The sequence below is a fragment of the Trichechus manatus genome, unplaced genomic scaffold (genome assembly GCF_000243295.1).
Source record: "Trichechus manatus latirostris isolate Lorelei unplaced genomic scaffold, TriManLat1.0 scaffold00161, whole genome shotgun sequence".
Taxonomy (NCBI): Eukaryota; Metazoa; Chordata; class Mammalia; order Sirenia; family Trichechidae; genus Trichechus; species Trichechus manatus.
The window spans coordinates 4,083,706-4,102,863 of NW_004444097.1; the positions used below are offsets into that span (position 1 = coordinate 4,083,706).

At 38.2% G+C, this 19,158-nt stretch overlaps 1 protein-coding gene across 5 annotated transcripts in view; it reads right to left on the reverse strand.

Annotated features, from left to right (window-relative positions):
• Positions 1 to 19,158, reverse strand: part of CEP152 (centrosomal protein 152) — a 102,981-nt gene that overhangs the window by 69,785 nt on the left and 14,038 nt on the right. For 2 of the 5 annotated variants that reach the window (XR_002825615.1, XM_023740651.1), the window contains exons 2-9: positions 18,720 to 18,813; positions 8,433 to 8,536; positions 8,140 to 8,206; positions 7,780 to 8,058; positions 6,243 to 6,408; positions 3,810 to 3,953; positions 2,508 to 2,647; positions 388 to 588 (exon numbers count right to left, since the gene is read on the reverse strand). Coding sequence is in view for 4 of the 5 variants with exons in the window: in XM_023740651.1 (XP_023596419.1) it covers positions 388 to 588; positions 2,508 to 2,647; positions 3,810 to 3,953; positions 6,243 to 6,408; positions 7,780 to 8,058; positions 8,140 to 8,206; positions 8,433 to 8,536; positions 18,720 to 18,806 (1,188 nt within the window). In the remaining variant the exon portion in view is untranslated. Of the gene's footprint in view, positions 1 to 387; positions 589 to 2,507; positions 2,648 to 3,809; positions 3,954 to 6,242; positions 6,409 to 6,692; positions 7,732 to 7,779; positions 8,059 to 8,139; positions 8,207 to 8,432; positions 8,537 to 18,719; positions 18,814 to 19,158 lie in introns of those variants that run through there. The other 3 variants (XM_023740652.1, XM_023740654.1, XM_023740653.1) reach the window with 2 other exon arrangements.

Sequence of the window (19,158 nt, forward strand, 5' to 3'; positions counted from 1 at the left end):
AAAAAGTGTGCTTCTTAGCTCAAGTAGATACATGAGACTAAATGGGCAGCTCCTGCCCAGGGGCGAGATGAGAAGGCAGACAGGGTCAGAAGCTGGCTGAACGGACATGAGAAATCCAGGGTGGAAGGGAAGAGTGTGCTGTCATGGTATGGGGAGAGCAACTGGGGTCACAACAATGTATGTATAAATTTTTGTATGGGAGACTAACTTGAACGGTAAACTTTCACTTAAAGCACAACAGTAAAAAACAAACAAAAGTTTCATGCACAAGCTAATACCTACTTTAAAACAGCTAAGATTTCTACATCACAAACCACAAAATGTCATTTACAAATAATAACCAGCTTTACTTGTCACTAATAGTTGCTCATTTGAAATCACTCCAACCTGTTCCTGAAGTGCAGTAACTGTAGCATCCAAATTCTTCTGTAAGGACAACACTTGCTCTTCATACTTCTTTGTGAGACCCGTAACTATGCTCTCATGCTGCTCTCTAGCTCGATGAAGTGACTCAGAATGATGAAGGTCCAGCAGTTGCTGCTTCAGGCTTTCCAGAGCCATCTCAGTTGTTCTGCACTTCTTGATCATCTAGTAAACACACACAGGACATCCATTTTACAGTACTTTGACTCTCTGCTCTATGGACTTTGACTCTGAAAACCAACCTGCTAAATGAAGGCAGAGAAGAAGAGGTCTCCCCATGATGGCTCTAGTTCCTTAAGACTTCCCTCGCTGGGGCCCACCAGGCTGTGGGTTGTTGGAAACATTACTCATTGAGAAAATGAATTTTGTAGTTACCCGAGGAGAATGAAAGAGGATTCTGCGCTCCATGATGATAGTGTGGGTATCAGACCAGGAATCCACTGCGATTTACTGGGCCCAGTGCGGTTTGCATTGCCCAGTGAGCAAAGTGTGGGGCAACCCAATTGTTAGGTCACAGAAAAATGACAACTGTTTTTTGAAAGACTGATGAAACCTGCCAATGGTACTTACTGAAAATACAGTTTTGAAAGCTATACTGTAGACTTGGTGTGGTAGGCAGAATATTGCGCCCTTTCCCAGAGATGTTCACATCCTAATCCCCAGAAACCATGAATATGCCATGTAACGGAGCAAGGGAGAATTAAGGCTGCTGATGGAACTAAAGTTGCTAATCAGCTGGTCTTAAAATGAGGAGATTATCCGCTATTATCCAGGTGGGTCCAATGTAATCACAAAGATCCTTAAGTGGGGAAGACCAAGACAGAAGAGTAAGAACCAGAAAGACTCAACCAGCCATTGCTGGTTTTGAAGACGGAAGGGGGCCACAAGCCAAGGAATACGTGCAGCCTCTAGACGCTGGAAAAGGCAAGGAAACAGTCTTCCCTAGAGCCTCCAGAAAGAACACAGCCCTGCCGACACATTGATTTTAGCCCAGTGAGACCCATGTTGGACTTCTGGCCTCCAGAACTGTAAAATAATAAATATGTGTTGTTTTAAGCCACTGAATTTGTGGTAATTTGTTACAGCAGCAATAGGAAACTAATATATTTGCTGATACTGTTGCATTTATTTTTGTATTTATGCTACTCTATTTTTCAAATGTGATTTTTAACTTATCATAAGATTACAAAGTTGCAACCTTTTACTACATAAAAACATACCATAAAGCTATAAGCCATGATAGCATCAGAGCAGAAATAGATGAATACATAAATACATAAAAATATATAACCTAGGTCAATTTTGAACAATATTCACTCTACATTCATTGACCAACTACTACACGCCAGGTGCTGTGCCTAGGTGGTGGAGCGACAAGGTGAGGGCAGCCCAATCTTGCCTGCAAGGTGTTCTTAGTGTGTTATAATAGAGCTGATCATGGGATTGGAGACGAAAGCAAGGAAAACTTGTGAAAGGAAAACCTGTGAGCAACGGCTTGTTAATCAAGTGCCAGCGTGCAAGGAAAGGGCATTCTAGAGAGAAGAGTCAGCACATTCAAGTACATAAACACAGTAAACAGACTACTGCATTTGAGGAAACTAGGGGATACGCAAGAGTCAGATGGTCACCTTGATGCCATACTTCAGCCCACAGGTAAAGCAGGGTCATTGAAGGGCTTTAGGCCAAGGAGTGACATCATCAGGACTACATTTTAGAAAGATTACTCAGATAAGATAAAATTTATAGAAGGGATAAAAGAATAGAGACTATTTAAGACACTTTTGCAACATGATAGTAAGAGCTTAGCTGGGGACCTGGGGGCAGAAATGAAGAGACTCAGCAGGACTTAATGGCTAACTGGATGAAGGAGTAGGAGACAGGTGTGGAGGCCTCCTCCAGATTTCTGGTGCAGATGATTAGGGAGCTGGTAACACCACTCCTCCAAGGTAAGGGAAGGCGAAGCAGATACAAACTTCTAAGTTTGTTTAAACTTAGTTCTCCCATGCCAAAAGTTTTGTTAAATAACTAAACTTCACACCATAATGAATAATTTTTATTATAAATAATCCCAACAAAATATTTACCTGTTCTTCATTGACTTTCAATGCCTGTATTTGGGTTTCCAGTGCTTTTATTTGTGCTTCAAGCTGTATCTCCCTCTCTTTTCCATTCTGAAAGAGTTTCTGTGATTCTCGAAGACTGAGGGCCAAACCATCCTTTTCATCTAGGGCATTAAAAATGTTTATATAAATAATATATGACTGTAGACGGGCCCAAACTGCCATGATCCCTATTAGGTTATCAGATCTATAGCATATATAAATGTTGTTGAATTAAATTTAATTTGGACAAATGACCTTTAGTTGACTTTGAAAAAGCTAGATAAAGAAATTATTCAAAATAGAATGCCGAATTGACGCCATACATTTGAGAGTATCAGACAGAGCCACATCCTTCAGAAATCTCACTGTGTCATCTTTAGGATCAAAGACTTCCCAATGAAGATTTCAGCACCTATTTAGTTGAGAAACTACACTGAACTGACAAGCCCCCACTAATCATGGTATTTGAGGATTAACTGCCTCTTCACATATTTGCGTACTGACTCCACCACACACAACATACATATTTGCAATAAACTCCACTTAAATTCACCTAATCTTAAATTCCTCCCACATATTTTGCTGTAACAATTTACAAGTTCTCCTCTCAAAGTAGCTTTATGAACATTACAGAAAGAGACCTTTTCACTATCAATCAAGTTTGAAATGAGCTAGAGTTCAGCCACAAAATTATTCTACAAATTAAAGTTCAACATTGACCAAAACTACAGAAAGCACAAAGAGTAAGCAATTACAATCTGGATCCGTATTTACTCTATGTACTTCTCCCAGATATGCCGCAATTTTCTCTTTGGCACACCTAAAGGAGTTGAGGGTCACTAGCTCTTACTTGGATTACAGCTTTATGCTAATTTGTAGGCCCAGAAAACGTCGCATTGCAAACTAAGCACATGCCTGTGGGAACTGGAATACTTTATCCAAAGTAAACTGTAATAGGAATCAACAACTTTTTAGAACAAAATGCCATCAGCAAACTTAATTAATGTTCAGAGTCTAACAGTCTCAGAGAGAAAAGGAGGGGGAGTAAGAAGGAGGGAAAGAAAAAAAAAAAGGAAGAAAATGAGGACCTCAAAATAGTATGTTCTGGAGAGAAGTAATCCAAGGCAAGGAGTCAGATGTCTTGGGTTTCTGTTCCGCTCTGTCTATGAGTCCTCTGACCAACTGCTTCAGTCCTCTAAGCTCCAGATTTAAAATGAGGTTGTTGGACAAGGTATCTAACTCTAGTGTACTTCAAAAATGACAGCGCCCAAGTTGTTATCTTACCTTTAATTATCAGAAGCTGATGATTCAGATATCTAATTTGACGTTCACTTTCGTTTAACTTTTCAGCTAAATTGTCTAGTTGTCTTTCTTTTGCTTTGTTAAGAACCTGAAGTTGAATAATCTGCATATTGTCTGCAGAATCTGCTTTGGAATTAAAAACAATTTATAATATTAAAGACATACCAAATATAAACTTGTTGTCATTGACAGCAGTGTTTTTCAAACTGTGGATACAACTGTTAGAGTATTATGAAATCAATGTAGTGGATAGTGATGAGCATTTCTTTAAAAAAACCAAGATTAGAACAGATCAGAGTGATTCACGTAGTAAGAATAAGTAGTCATACATACATACTTATAGAGATATATACTGTGTACTGCATCACAATGTAAAAACAGACTTCCTACTGTGGGCCACTGCCGCGGAAGTTTGAAAGTCACTCACTGCTTTAGTGTATAATCCTGAATCACTACCTTTTGGCCAATTAAAAGTAAGTACATACAACTGCAGTGGAATAAAGTAATATATTCTCATAAAAAAAAAGTACATGAGCTTCTAGAAGCCATTTTTAAAGAACCATTGAATAAATAAATGAATAAAGAACTCTGAAATCTTCTTTCAGAAACGATTAAAGTCATAAAGATCTCTTTAAAATGATTCAAGGGGAAAAAAATGAAAAAATGATTGGTGGTAGAAGAATAATACTTCAACTACACAATGATAAATATTCATTTCCCACTAGAACAATGCTTCTGTAAGTTTACAATCAGTAATGAACGTATTAACTGAGTTTTAACTACTTGCTAACAAAATAATCCAATCCCCTTTTTAAAAAGAGATGGGATAAAACACACACACAAAAAAACTGACAACTGAAAAATTTGTTAAAGTCCACAAACTCCTCTCCAAACCTTACAACACATAGGGCTGGCCCAGGAATGAACAGACTATAACCGCAAACTCTCTTCAAACCCATTTTTTTAAACTGCTGTTACTAAGAAGCTGTAATCACTAAATTTGACACTGCCATTAATTTAACTACCTTCCAAATGTCAAATTTAGGCAAATGTTAAACCAACTTAAACAAAAAATAAACCAAACTGAAAGATGCAGATTGTTAAGGAAAGTAATGGAAGGTCACATACGCACAAAGACCGGGAGCTGTAAATGAGAATTGAGTACAGGGTAACTGAGAGAGTAAACACGCAGGAGAAGGTGTTGGGCCACTGTTGTTACACTTACTTACTCAACCCAAAGCCAGCTACGCCACACGCACTGTCCATGTCCTCATTTCCTCATTCCACAAAACTTATGCACAAAGAGGGCAACCCCATATTTGCTATGGATTCCTCTTGGGGGTAGGTGAGTTCTGGGTCTCCCCTATACCTACTCTGTGGGCGTGGCGCCCGCGGAGGCCCTGTGGGCGGGGCGCATGCGGAGGCAGTGCTGTGAAGTTACTCCACGGCCGTCCAGTTTTCTCTGGGGCCTGGCCCAGATGACCCAGACATCCGGTATGACTCTCTCCCCCTTCTTACCCTAGAATCATACTGGCTCGTCAACATGCACAACAAATAGAAGTTATTTCATTTGCCAGGGTGTACGACAGTAAAAGTCAGACATAAGAAATCAGGTTAGTTAGTTAGTTAGTTAGTTCAGGTTAGTCGGAGTACACGTTTGGGTTTATTTTTTGTTTTTTAACACTAGCACATTATCTCAAAATCCTCTAGTCACCTATGAGCACTTTTTTATTCTATTTACACTTCTACTAAAAAAAAAAAAAAAATTTTTGGCAAGTGTCACACAACTAAACTTGAGATCTAAGCCTAGTTTAAATTCTGAATATAAAGTAATTTATTTTCGAGCTGCCTAATACACTAAAACTCTAAAAAGAAAATAAAAAATTAAGGTGTTAATGGCTGATTTACTAAATTACACTGGTATATAATAAAAAGTCTGAGATTGAAGGGGAAACTAGATTTCATTTTCCAAAGTAGATTTCAGTAAGAAAAACTTGAAGTGAACGAAAAGTTTTAATAAACTAGAATGTCTGAAATATAGTTAAGAAAAATTTCTTTTAACTTTGTATTATGGAAAATTTTAAACACATGAAAAAAGAGAAAAGAGTACAATGACTCCTCATGAAACCATCATCCAGCTTCAACAATGATGAACTCTTGGCCAGTCTTGCTTCATCTATGCCCCCACCCAACATTTCCCACAACAACATATTATTTTGAAGTAAATCCTAGACTTCATATCAGCTTATTTGTAAATAGCATAAATCTCTAAAAAATAAGGGCTTTTAAAAACATCAACCACAAAAACATTATCATAGCTAAAAATAATAACTCTTGAATATGCTCAAATATTCACTCAGTTTTCAACATTCCCCAATTATGTTTTTAAGAAATAAATATAAACTTGATACATACTTTCATTAGCTTCTAAAAACTGCTGTTGCAGCCCTTCAAATGAGTCTCTTCCTGCTATCTCCTGGGCGGGTGAGCCATTATTCTGGGCAGAAGATTGATAGGGTTTATATGTCACTTTACAAGGTTCCAAAGCTTGACAACTAGGACTCTGTGATGTACCAAATTGCTGTTACAAGATGACAGATAAAACTGGCAATTAGGACTTGGCCTTTCTTCAAAAATTAACTGAATTAGACATCTTAATTTTATGTTACAGAACCTAACTGGGTATAATTACAAAATTTTATACATCTTTTGCTTAAAAATAGCACTGATTGTTATTTAACATTGATAATTGAAAATCTGTGATATGCACCTTACGTGCATCGTAATTGTACTTTTATCTGAGCACATGATGAGGCCAGGTTCCCAAATAAATGAAAGAATTCCAGAAAGACCAAACATAAATACCTTACTACGAATATCTAGATGATACCACCATCTTGGGACCGTGAGAATGCACACTCTGGTGGAATAATTTGGAAAAGGACAGTGGTGATGGCTGCACCCTATGGAGCACAGTCCTACTCAGACACACATACCGTCAACAGGAGTCAGGAGGCAACCTGATGGAAACTGGTTCTGGTTTTTTTAATGGTTGCCCAACATGCTGAACATAATCAATGTCGCTGAAGTATATATGTGAAAGTGGTTGAATTGGCAAATGTTTTGTTATCTGTATTATATTTTTAAAAAAGAATGCACGTGCAGAATAACAAGATCATGTGATGTAATGCTTCACATGTAAAAAATGTTCAAAAACTTTTGTGGAATGAATAACACTCTATAGTAATGGGATTAAGAGAAAATGGTTCTTAAAAAGACCCCAAAAAAATTCTGTCCCTAGGTGACACAGAATAAGCATTGGCAAAATGAGGCTCTCAGTTGTTAGTGAGAAATTCTAAGCAGCAGATAACTGTATCCTAAGGTCTTACATCATTAAACTCTCCCAGGGCAAAAAAAAGGTGTTTGATGTTCCCTTCAAACAACTTCACTCTCTCTACCGGTCTATCACCATACAAAACAGACATCAGCTGTTTGACCTAAAATTGAAGTGTTTTACCAAAAATTTATTGTAAGTGGGGAGCAAAAAAACCAAGGAAATTAAATGCTGTCATCGACATAGACTTACCACTTTTAAACTATATTTAGGTATCAGAACATAACTTCTCACTGAAGCATAGTGAAGTAGCAGAAACCAGAGGCAGCAGTAAATGAGGGTCATTACTCTTTGCTAGACTTAAAATAAATTTTAGGGTTTGATTAACTGTTTCCATAAAGCCTCTATCTGAAACTGATTTAAGATCATGATTACATTAGATTTTAAACAGAAAACAGCACGATTAATCTAGCATGAGCCTAAATAAATGCACTCTCAGAAATTCTTGTAGTTAAACTAAATGTTACCGTTGCACTTACGCATATTTCATATACACACGCACATTCACATTAGTGCACACACATACACAAATTCTTAAAAGTTAAATTCTTACAATACCTGAAAATGGTTCCTTTGAGGATCTGAAAAATGAATTATGCTGGCTGGTTGGTTATTAAATTCCTGCTTCTGACCATTTGTATATGGCCTAAAGTTTTCAGGAAGGTGATATAAATCAGCCTGCTCATATCTACTTGGAGGACTATAACCACTTCTAACTTCATCTCCAACCTCTTCAGGATGGTACCTAGGATGTCGATCTTCAGTTTTACTTCGATTCTCTTCCCAACCACTGCCGCACTTCTCTCCAACATATAAATCCCGTACCTCGTTATAGTCCTGTTAGATAATAAGAGTAAAACAAAAGCACTGAGATCTATCCCCACCCTCCTCAAAGTCAGTATCACACCAGATACTTACACCTTGAGATTTAGGCAGCACTTGATGCTCATTCCACTTCATCTCCGATTCCTGAGAAGGATGTGCTCTTGAGAAAAACCAACATGCTAAATTTAGAGCCTATCATTTGTGTGGGCAGAGGTAGCACAGAGAATCCCAAGATTTTAACATGGTTTCCCTCCAACCTTTACCCCAAATTGTAATCACTTGTCTACAATTTTCTAATCACGTACATGATTATTAGCTGCAGAGAACCAAAAGAAAGGGACTTATAGAATTACAACATGCAGGTGAAAGTGACTGGAGGGTCTTACTGTCCCTCTGTGCCATCCTCGCTGCAGTCGGAAGAGTGGAGCTCAGGGGAGGAGAGGTCATCATCCAGCATGTCATGAGGAAGGTCTGTGAGTAACTGCTGCAGCTGAGACAGGAAAGTTTGCATCAGTATCACACTGCCTTTGATACAAGGTACCAAACCAAAGCTGCCTTGGGACCAATGATTTTTTTAAAGCTTTAACTGCAGAAGTCGAAGAAGTTTCTAATTTCTCCATTTAATAAATATGTTAAATTCCACATGAATTATGTTCATCATTTCACTTGCAGGGAGAAGATACACAATATCAGGACTTATGTTAAAAGATCTTAGTTTTTCCTACAGAGCTATTGGATTTAAATATGCATATGCCCATTGCTAACGAGTCGATTCGGACTCATAGTGACCCTATAGAACAGAGTAGAACTCCCCCATAGGGTTTACATGGCTATAATCATTATGGGAGCAGACTGTCACATCTTTCTCCCACTGAGTGGATGGTGGATTTGAATCACCAACCTTTTTGTTAGCAGCCGAGTGCTTAACCACTGCACCACCAGGGCTCCTAGGAACATGCATATGGCGTGGCGTAGCTGAAAAAACTTCTTTATAGAAACATAGTAAGTCACAATGATGGTTCAATCATTGTATTATGCTGTCACAAGGCAGACTTGAGTCTCAGAATCCTGTTTTCCCAGTAATCAGAACTCGGGCACTCAACAATCAGACATCCCCCAGGGAATCCCAGTAGCCAGATGCACGTTGCCCAGGTAGTGAGGACAGCAGCAGCAGCAACAGGTGGCCTAGACGCCCTTAAAAGCTCTGATAACATGATATATCCCTGAGGAGTGACTAGCTAGTGGAGAGGCATCTAATTCCAATGATGAAAAGATATACAACACTCTGCTCTTGTAAAACATTTGAATAAAAGGGGAGTTGGAAGATTCCGTTTTCTACAGATAGCACTCTCGAAAGCACAACTATAAAACTGACAAAAAAGCATTTGACTTTGCTGTCCAATTTTTTTCTACAGAAATAGAATAATGACATTTTGAGCATTCTGCCTATATAAATTAGTCTGAGTGACAGAATAAATTCACTGAAGTTTCAGGAAAAGTAAATGATAAAGAGATGAATAATCATCTAATTTTTTAATTTCAGTATTTATATACAAATGTCTTTCTTCAAATCCCAATATAAAATGTGTTAAAACTTGTAACATAATCAGCTGATTCAAATACTATTACTTAATAGTTAGTAGGAGACAGTTCCTAATGGCTTCTCTTTAAGAAATTAAGCACTAGTTTAATAAACAAGGTGACTGAGTCCCTCCAAAGTACATAAATCAGTCCCATAAAATTATGCAATGAGTGAATTTTGAAGACATTGAATACTCTGTAAAACCTTGGATTAAAAAATGAGGTGCTCCTTGGTCTGTGGCAGTTTTTTGTTTTGTTTTTACTTTCTCTGTCATTTATATAAAAGAAATGCAATGTAGCTACAAAACATATCTGAGTATTATCTTTATAATCACAAAAACTTTCCAAAACACATATAATAAAAGTTAAATAAAAATATTCTAAGACAGTGGTGATGGTTGCACATCATGTTGAATGTAATTAATGTCACTGAATCGTACACTTTAAAATGGCGACTTTTTTGTTCTATATATTTTATCAAAACAAAATTTAAAATATATATATATTCTAAGAGAGGTCTGAAAAGAATGCCCCATAAAATTTGGGAATGAGGAGGGGATATATTTCTGACATTCAGTAAATGATCCTTTTTTTTTTGTGGTTCTCTAAAGATGAAACGAGAAAAATATTCTTCGCAATGAAGTTATCTTGACCTCTAAATCCATTTAATACGAACAACCAAGACTTTGATTTATTGCCCATCTGCATGTGCAGAACAGTTGAAAAGTCATTTTGAGAATTATATGTATCAGTTGATTCAAGATATAAAGAACAAGAAATATAAAAGAAACAATGAAAATAAAACAGAACACAACGACCTATTATTATACCATGTGCTTCAGGTGAAAGCTAGCAAAGTGACGCCACAAAGACACAAAATTCACTAGGAAAAAAAATTCACATCTATGATGTCTTCTAAAGTAGTCTAACCAGTTTCATCTATAATTATGTATCACTGCTCTAAGGAAAAAGACTACCCCCTCAGGTTACACAAAGAAAAGTAACAACAAAATCTTTCATACTTACATCAAGTAAGGACGCCAATATGAAAAGAATATTTTCTTCTAAACCTTTGGTGAGGTTCAAGTACATAGCCTTATAATTCAAGGCAACCTTGACAGAGACATCTGAACAATCCATTTTTCCCCTCACGAGGACAGAAAGCTGCATGTTGTTAAGCAATTATTGTATTATACCTTTGTTGCACCACAACAGTAACAAAATTGCCATTCCATGGAGGAAAATTAATTTGAGCATAAACAATCAGCTAATAAAAATGCTTGTGGATCTGTATGTAAACTTATCAGCTAGCAAAATCATGTCTGTAATATTTAGAGTTTTATAAGGCATTTTACATACATTCTAACATTAAACAGTGTCATTCACCTCAAAAAAATTCTCCATCAAGTTCTTTAGCATAGCTGAGTTATAGTCTTTGGCTTCTATAACTTTCAGGGCAGATAGAAGCCAAATGAGGTGAAGTCCTCCTAATAAGGCCATTCAGGAATGAAACCCACCCCCAGGGCTTCCATTTCGGAGGATCACAGTATGTCCTCCTCATACACAGTCAAAGAGATTTTGCTTTTGGTCATCGAACCATGTGCCATAAAACACAAAATTACCCTATCAACTTATACACGTTGTCAACAGAGAATTCCTATCAACTTATACATGTTGTCAACAGAGAATTTTAGAAACTACAAATTCTCCTCATTAAAGATCTGCCCAACTTCCAAATACAGATTCAAAGACAAAGACAATAATCTTTATAAAGATCAAAATGTAATCCCACTCATTAACTTTAAATTCATCAGAACTATTTTCTGGTTGCTAATAACCATCTTCTCAATAGGATATTACTGTACATCAATGGAGTTAAATAATTTGAGATACCTTCCCTAGATAAAGGTAATTTGCTCTTGTTAAGGCTTCTATTGAAATGCATTCTGAACCATTCTGTAAACTCAGCTCCCTTGTCTACTTCACATCATTTCTTCCCTCAAAAGAAAAAAAAAAAAAAAATAGGGCATTTTCTTCATGGAACTTATCAATAAAATATTTTTGCAATAACCCATGCAGAACACCCAAAAAGCTTATGTTCAAGGGTGAATGTAAAACAAAGAACACGTAAACCTTTTGTTAGGATTTCAACCTAAATTAACTAAACAGACTGTCTCCAGGTCTGATAATCCTCAATGTTCACAAAAGCAAGGGTTCTCAGATTACAAACTGCACAACAATACATCTTCTCCCAAGAGAAAAGCAGCAAATAGGAGTAGCCAACAGTCATACTCCTTTTGAATAGTTTATCTCATAAATACTTTGAAAAGATTGATAACTGAAAATACGAAGTATTAAATAATACTTTCATGGGTACATACCAAGCAGAGTCTATTTTAACCTGAGAACAGTTAAAAACATACTTGAAAAGGCCTGATACGGGATTGATGAAAGGCCCAAAATAACTTGGTAGCTAGAGCTTTGGTTTATGAATTATGCCATGTTCAGAATGATAAATAAGTAAATAAAATCCATTTCATTAGACAGTGTTATCTTTGTGGAAGACACTGTCTAGGCTACCACATATCTTTAAAAAAAAGAAAAAGAAGACGGCAGTTTATTAGACTAATATCAGCTGAACTATAGATGCTACATAATAGAATTTTAGGTCTGGGAAGAACTCTAGAGCTCCTCCAATCGAAGCCTCTCCTTTCAAAGGTGAGCAAACAAAGGCCCAGAGAAGGCAAGGGGCATGCCCCTGAAGAGTGAACGCAGCCCTAGAGCTGGCATTAGAACCTGAACCTCTCTGCTCCTACTCTTTTCTTCCACATGACACTGTCAGTCACTGGAAGACACGTATTTCTACTGTTTGCACACAATCAAGCTTCAGTTTCACCACTGTTCAATGCTTTTGTTCCAGTTGTGACAGTCCCTGGAAAATACCTGTATATTATAGGAAAATTTACAAGGCACAATCCAGAGAATGCATAAGAAACTGTTAAAAAAGAACATCAAAAGTATATATATAGCATGAATACTCAGCCACTTGTTTCTTTGATTTTCTTGGGGTATGACAAGAAATTTCCATTAAGTAAGTCAAATAATATAAAATGTAAACAAATGCTAGCTTTAAAACTCCCTCTAGTGGTTTTGTCAAAATCTGGGTCTTCTCATGGTGGCCTGTGGCTTGAGATTCCAACTGGTCTAGAAGTCCTCTAAATCACTTATTTAGTCGACAGTTCGAACCCACCAGCCTCTCCTTGGAAACCCTATGGGGCAGTTCTACTCTGTCCCATAGGGTTGCTATAAGTGGGAATCGACTCAATAGCAATGGGTTTGGTTTTTTTCAGTTTTTCCTTTTCTGAAGATCAAGTGCACTTTCTGCATTTGATCTTCAGTGCCAACAATGGAGGGAACAGAGAAGGAAAAGGAAACATCATTACTGTACAGCTGCTTATTAGAATGGCACAGTTTGGAATTTGACTACGGCTTAATCACTGACTTATGGGTAAATGTGGACAAAATCCCAACCCACCCCAAAGCACCAAAATTAAACACAGCTTGGTAAAGCATGTTGTATTTGCAATTAGCCCCTCATATCTGAAAGTCAAAATCAAGAGCATCCTGGCATTTACGAAGAGAAGGTCCCACATATCCTTAGCAGGGCCAACTACGAGTCAGATGTGCCTCCCATGATCAGCCTTTGCAGAGAGAAGCATTCCTCCTACATAAGTGATTAGAATACAAAGTGATTCACTAATTAGAGACAGCAATATGCACTAGCCCACTGCTAACAGTTATAACCCTGCTGCCATCCCACTGCCGCCAACCAGGCAGGAAGGAAAAGAACGCTCTTTAACCCCTCAAGGCTGTGAACTGTTCTGCTAATGTAGCACGGTGTAGATGAAGACTTCTGGATATCCAAGCAAACTTAAGTTTGATCAGCCAATTCATTATTTTAACTTGCAGTGGCAAAGTATGCATACAGCTGAATTTTTAGGAATAATTCTGAATTTTGTTACTGAAAATCTGAAACGCTTGAGCTTCTAATTTCTCTTCTTTCCTTGTGGTAACTATTTTTAAAAAAAGTATAAATTTTTTTTTGCTAATATGAGCTTTCTTAGGAATATAACCATAATCATCAAATTAGCTATATATTCTTTCTTTCTTCCACTCTGTTAGAAACACTCATTGTTAGATCCACTCAACTTCCTCTTCACCTTTTAAAAGGGCTCTGTTTCCTCTGGAAATTCCCTATCCTAGTATATACCAAAACCAAAAAACTTGTTGCCGTCAAATTGATTCTGGCTCACAGTGACTCTATAGGATAGAGGAGAACTTCCCTACAGGGTTTCCAAGGAGTGGCTGGTGGATTCGAACTGCTGATCTTTTGGTTAGCAGCCAAATTCTTAACCACTGAGCCACCAGGGCTCCCCCTAGTATATAAGTAGTCTGAAATTGATCAAACATGCAATCAAGATGCACTGATAATTACTGGTGCTTGGAATGCAAAAGTTGCAAACAAAGAAGAAGGATCAGTAGTTGGAAAATATGGCCTTGGTAACAAAACAACTCCAGAGATCTCATGATAGAACTTTGCAAGACCAACGGCTTCTTCACTGCAAATACCTTTTTTTAAACAACACAAATGGTGACTATACATGTGGATCTCACCAGATGGAATACACAGGAATCAAATCGACTACATCTGTGGAAAGAGACATGGAGAAGCTCAATATCATCAGTCAGAAAAGGCCAGGGGCTGACTATGGAACAGACCATCAATTGCTCATATGCAAGTTCAAGTTGAAGCTGAACAAAATTAAAGCAAGTCCACAACAGCCATAGTATGACCTTGAGCATATCCCACCTGAATTTAGAGGCTATCTCAAGAACAGATTTGACACACTGAACATTAATGACCGAAGACCATACGAGTTGTGGGATGACATCAAGGACATCATACACAAAGAAAGCAACAGGTCATTAAAAAGACAGGAAAGAAAAAAAAAACAAAAATGGATGTCAGAAGGGACTCTAAAACTTGCTCCTGACTGTAGAGTAGCTAAAGCAAAACAAAGAAATAATGAAGTAAAAGAGCTTGAACAGAAGATTTCAAAGGGCGGCTCAAGAAGACAAAGTAAAGTATTATAATGATGTGTGCAAAGACCTGAAGTTAGAAAACCAAAAAGGAAGAACATGCTCAGCATTTCTCAAGCTGAAAGAACTGAAGAAAAAATTCAAGCCTCAAGTTGCAATATTGAAGGATTCTGTGGGCAAATTGAAAGATGCATGAAGCATCAAAAGAAGATGGAAGGAATACACAGAGTCACTGCATCAAAAAGAACTGGTTGATGTTCAACCATCTCAGGAGGCAGCATATGATCAAGAACCGACGGTATGGAAGGAAGAAGTCCAAGCTGCACTGAAGGCATTGGTGAAAAACACACCTCCAGGAATTGATGGAATACCAGTTGAGATGTTTCAACAAATGGATGCAGCTCTGGAGACGCTCACTAGTCTATGTCAAGACATTTGGAAGAGAGCTTCCTGGCCAACTGACTAGAAGAGATCCATATTTGTGCCCATTCCAAAGAAAGGTGATCCAACAGAATGCAGAAATTATCAAACAGTATCATTAACATCACATGCAAGTAAAATTTTGCTGAAGATAATTCAAAAACAGTTGTAGCAGTACACTGACAGGAACTGCCAGAAATTCAAGCCGGATTCAGAAGAAGACGTGGAACAAGGGATATCATCTGCTGGATCTTGGCTGAAAGCAGAGAATACCAGAAAGATATTTCCCTGTGTTTTACTGACTATGCAAAAGCACTAGACTGTGTGGATCATAACAAATTATGGATAACATTGTGAAGAATGGGAATTCCAGAACACTTAATTGTGCTCCTGCGGAACCTGTACACAGACCAAGAGGCAGTTGTTCGAACAGAATAAGGGACTACTGCATGGTTTAATATCAAGAAAGGTGTGCATCAGGGGTGTATCCTTTCACTATATTTATTCAATCTGTATGCTGAGCAAATAATCCAAGAAGCCAGACTATATGAAGAACAACGGGCATCGGCATTGGAGGAAGACTCATTGACAACCTGTGATATGCAGATGACACATCCTTGCTTGCTGAAAGTGAAGAACATTGAAGCACTTTCTGATGAAGATCAAAGACTATACAGCCTTCAGTATGGATTACCCCTTAACATAAAGAACACAAAAATCCTCACAACTGGACCAATAAGCAACATCATGATAAACGGAGAAAATATTGAAGTTGTCAAGAATTTCATTGTACTTGGATCCACAATCAACGCCCATGGAAGCAGCAGTCAAGAAATCAAATCCACTTCAGAAGACCTCTTTAAAATGTTAAAAAGCAAAGATGTCACCTTGAGGACTAAGGTTCACCTGACCTAAGCCAAGAAGAATTGATGCATTTGAATCATGGTGTTGGTAAGAATAGTGAATATTCCACGGACTGCCAGAAGAATGAACAAATCTATCTTGGAAGAAGTACAACCAGAACACTCATTAGAAGCAAGGATGGCAAGACTTCGTCTCACATACTTTCAACATGTTATCAGGAGGGACCAGCTCCTGGAGAAGAATATCATGCTTGGTCAAGTACAGGGTCAGCAAAAAAGAGGAGGACCTTCAACGAAATGGACCGACACAGTGGCTGCAACAACGGGCTCAAAAATAACAATGATTGTGAGGATGACACAGGACCTTGCAGTGTTTTGTTCTGTTGTACATTGGGGTTGCTATGAATTGGAACCAACTCAACAGCACCTAGCAACAACAATATACAATCTATCAAAAAGGCAATACCAATGGCTATTTTCTCTATTATCTAGAACTAATCACCTCCTTAACTCATGTTGCTGTTATTAGGTGCTATTGAGTCAATTACAATTCATGGCGACCCCATGTGTTACAGAGTAGAACCACTCCATAGGGTTTTCTTGGCAGTAATCTTAAGGGAAACAGATCACTAGGCCTTTTCTTTTGAGGTACTGCTGGGTGGTTTCAAACTGTTTGCAGTTGAACACAAACCATTTACACCACTTAGGGGCCCTCCTAAACTACTACCATCTTTAAAATGTTCACCACACAATACAGAATTTACAATGGCAGTAAATTCTCCCTTATACTCTACCCATCTCTCTAATAATCTTTCCCAGTGGAAAATCACCTGTTAGAATTTTTTTTTTCTTTACAGTCTACTATAATGATCACTTAAACTGATCCTCTGAAAAATTCTAGTGAATAAATCCCAGCTGGCTATCAAAAGCCTTCAGGATCTGAAATGAAAACCTTTGTTGTGAGTTCACAAAGTAACAGGAAATCCTTATCCCCACGTTTGCCACAACAACTGTTGTAAAGGACCCTGCCAAAATCTACAAACCCTCGCTCCTAATAAATGAGGAGGGCAGGTGGAGTCTTAAGTGCATAATCCCTTGTCTGTGTGAGAAGTAGGGGGCTGTGGGCAGCTGGGGAGGGAGAGCCACTGCTCAGCTCCAGCCCACCTGCTGCCATGTGCAAATACAGGCCCACCATAGCCAGAGTTTAGGACGTTACAAAACATGCCAACAACTCCAGATTGTCACATGAAACCTTCCAATTTTTAAATGTAGATTCAAGTTTTAAAAAACACTATGCAATCAAACAAAACATGTCTAAAGACAACATCCAGTGAGCTTCCAGTTTTCTGTCTCTACCCTAACCCTACTGTCAGCCAAGTAGGCAGTAGTTGATAAACTCTATCCCTCGCTTCCTGCTAATACTTAGGTTCCACAGTAACTATAAAATGATTACTTTACATTATTAGAAAATGGGTGATATCAAGCATGGTCTGAGTACAAAAGAAGCCTTTTATCATAGTCAAAAAATTTGACTCAAACTAAAAACAATCATAACAAGTAAACTGGCACCAATAACTACCACCACTATTACAATTGCCACCGTTGTCTGAACAGTTACTGTGTGCCAAGCACTGTGCCAAACACTTTATATATAATCTGATCTCCTCCTACTACTCCCTCCTACAGTCTATCCAGCACACTGTGTCCAGAAAGATCTTTTAAGAATATAATCAGATCATATCCTTTCCCTGCTTAAAATCCCCCACTGGCTTCCTATTGCTCTTAGAATAAAATACAAATATCATACCAAGGCTTACCATGATGTGGCCCTAGCCAACCTCTTCACCCCACCTCCATGCTCCCCCTCGGCACCTGATTCCCAACACCAGGCCTCTGGCTGTTCTGCAGATCAGAGGCGCCTCTTCCCACCTCAGGTCTCTGCACTGCTATGGCCTAGAATGGCCCTAAATCTTGGCTCCATCTCACTGGTCAAGTCTCGACTCAAGCATTTCCTCCAAGAGAACTTCCCTTACCGTCCTTTCATTTCACCCCTGCTTTCTCTTCTTTTTATCAGTAATACATTATCACCCACTCAAATTAGTTTATTAATTTGTTTATTATTAATTTGCCTACATGAGGACTTAAGCTCCCCAAAGCAGAGAACCTTCCCCAACTTGCTCACAGTAATTTTCGAAGCCACGAGAAACTATGCCGCTAACGCCAAGGCCAACCATTAACTCGTGGCAATGGAGTCAATTCCGACTCATGGCGACTCCACATTTACAGAGTAGCACTGCTCTATGGGGTTTTATTGGCTGTAATCATTAATGAAGCAGATCACCAGGCCTTTCTTCCCTGGTGCTACTGGATGGATTTGAAACACCAACTTTTAAGTTACTAGTCAAGCGCAAACCATTTGGGCCATCCAGGGACCTAGCCAACAATTACCTACCTCATAAAGGAAAAGACTTAAAGAATTTAACCATTTGTCTGATTGCATCATTCACAGTTGTGCTTTACTCTTATCTTAAAAAAGGAAGTATTCCATTCATCTATCTTTAAAAGTCCAAATACTGATCCAATTTGGGGTTTGTCTGATTTTTTAATGAAATTATAAATTCTGTCAACATGACACAACATGATATAATGTTGACCAGGAGATTAAAAATGTTAAAGATTGGATTTCGTCATTTTTTCTGGGTAGCTTACCTCCTTCTCCCTTTCATAGTCTTCTTTGTCATATTCTTCATCTTCATTTTGTGTCTGAAGAGCCACACTTCCAAAGTCTAACGACATGGTCCTCCTGTAACGAGGGGAAGATGTTTGGTTTCTAAATATCCCATACAATCTTCCCAGACCCAGTTTACACAAAGGATGCCATATACAAAGTGAAAACACAACAACAGGATGGGAGGAAATATGTTTAAGTCACATATGATAAATGTTTACTATTTTAAATATAAAGAGCGTTCTTGCTTTTTTTGGGGAAAAATGGCGCTCTAGGCAGAAGCACCACGCCGTCCCTCCACAGCAAAGATCCGAAAAACTAAGCCGAACAGAGAATACAACAATCCTGAAACCCTAAAACATCAAATGAAGAGATAAAGAACTCAGCCAAGCACCAAATGGAGTGAGAAAACTGACAGAG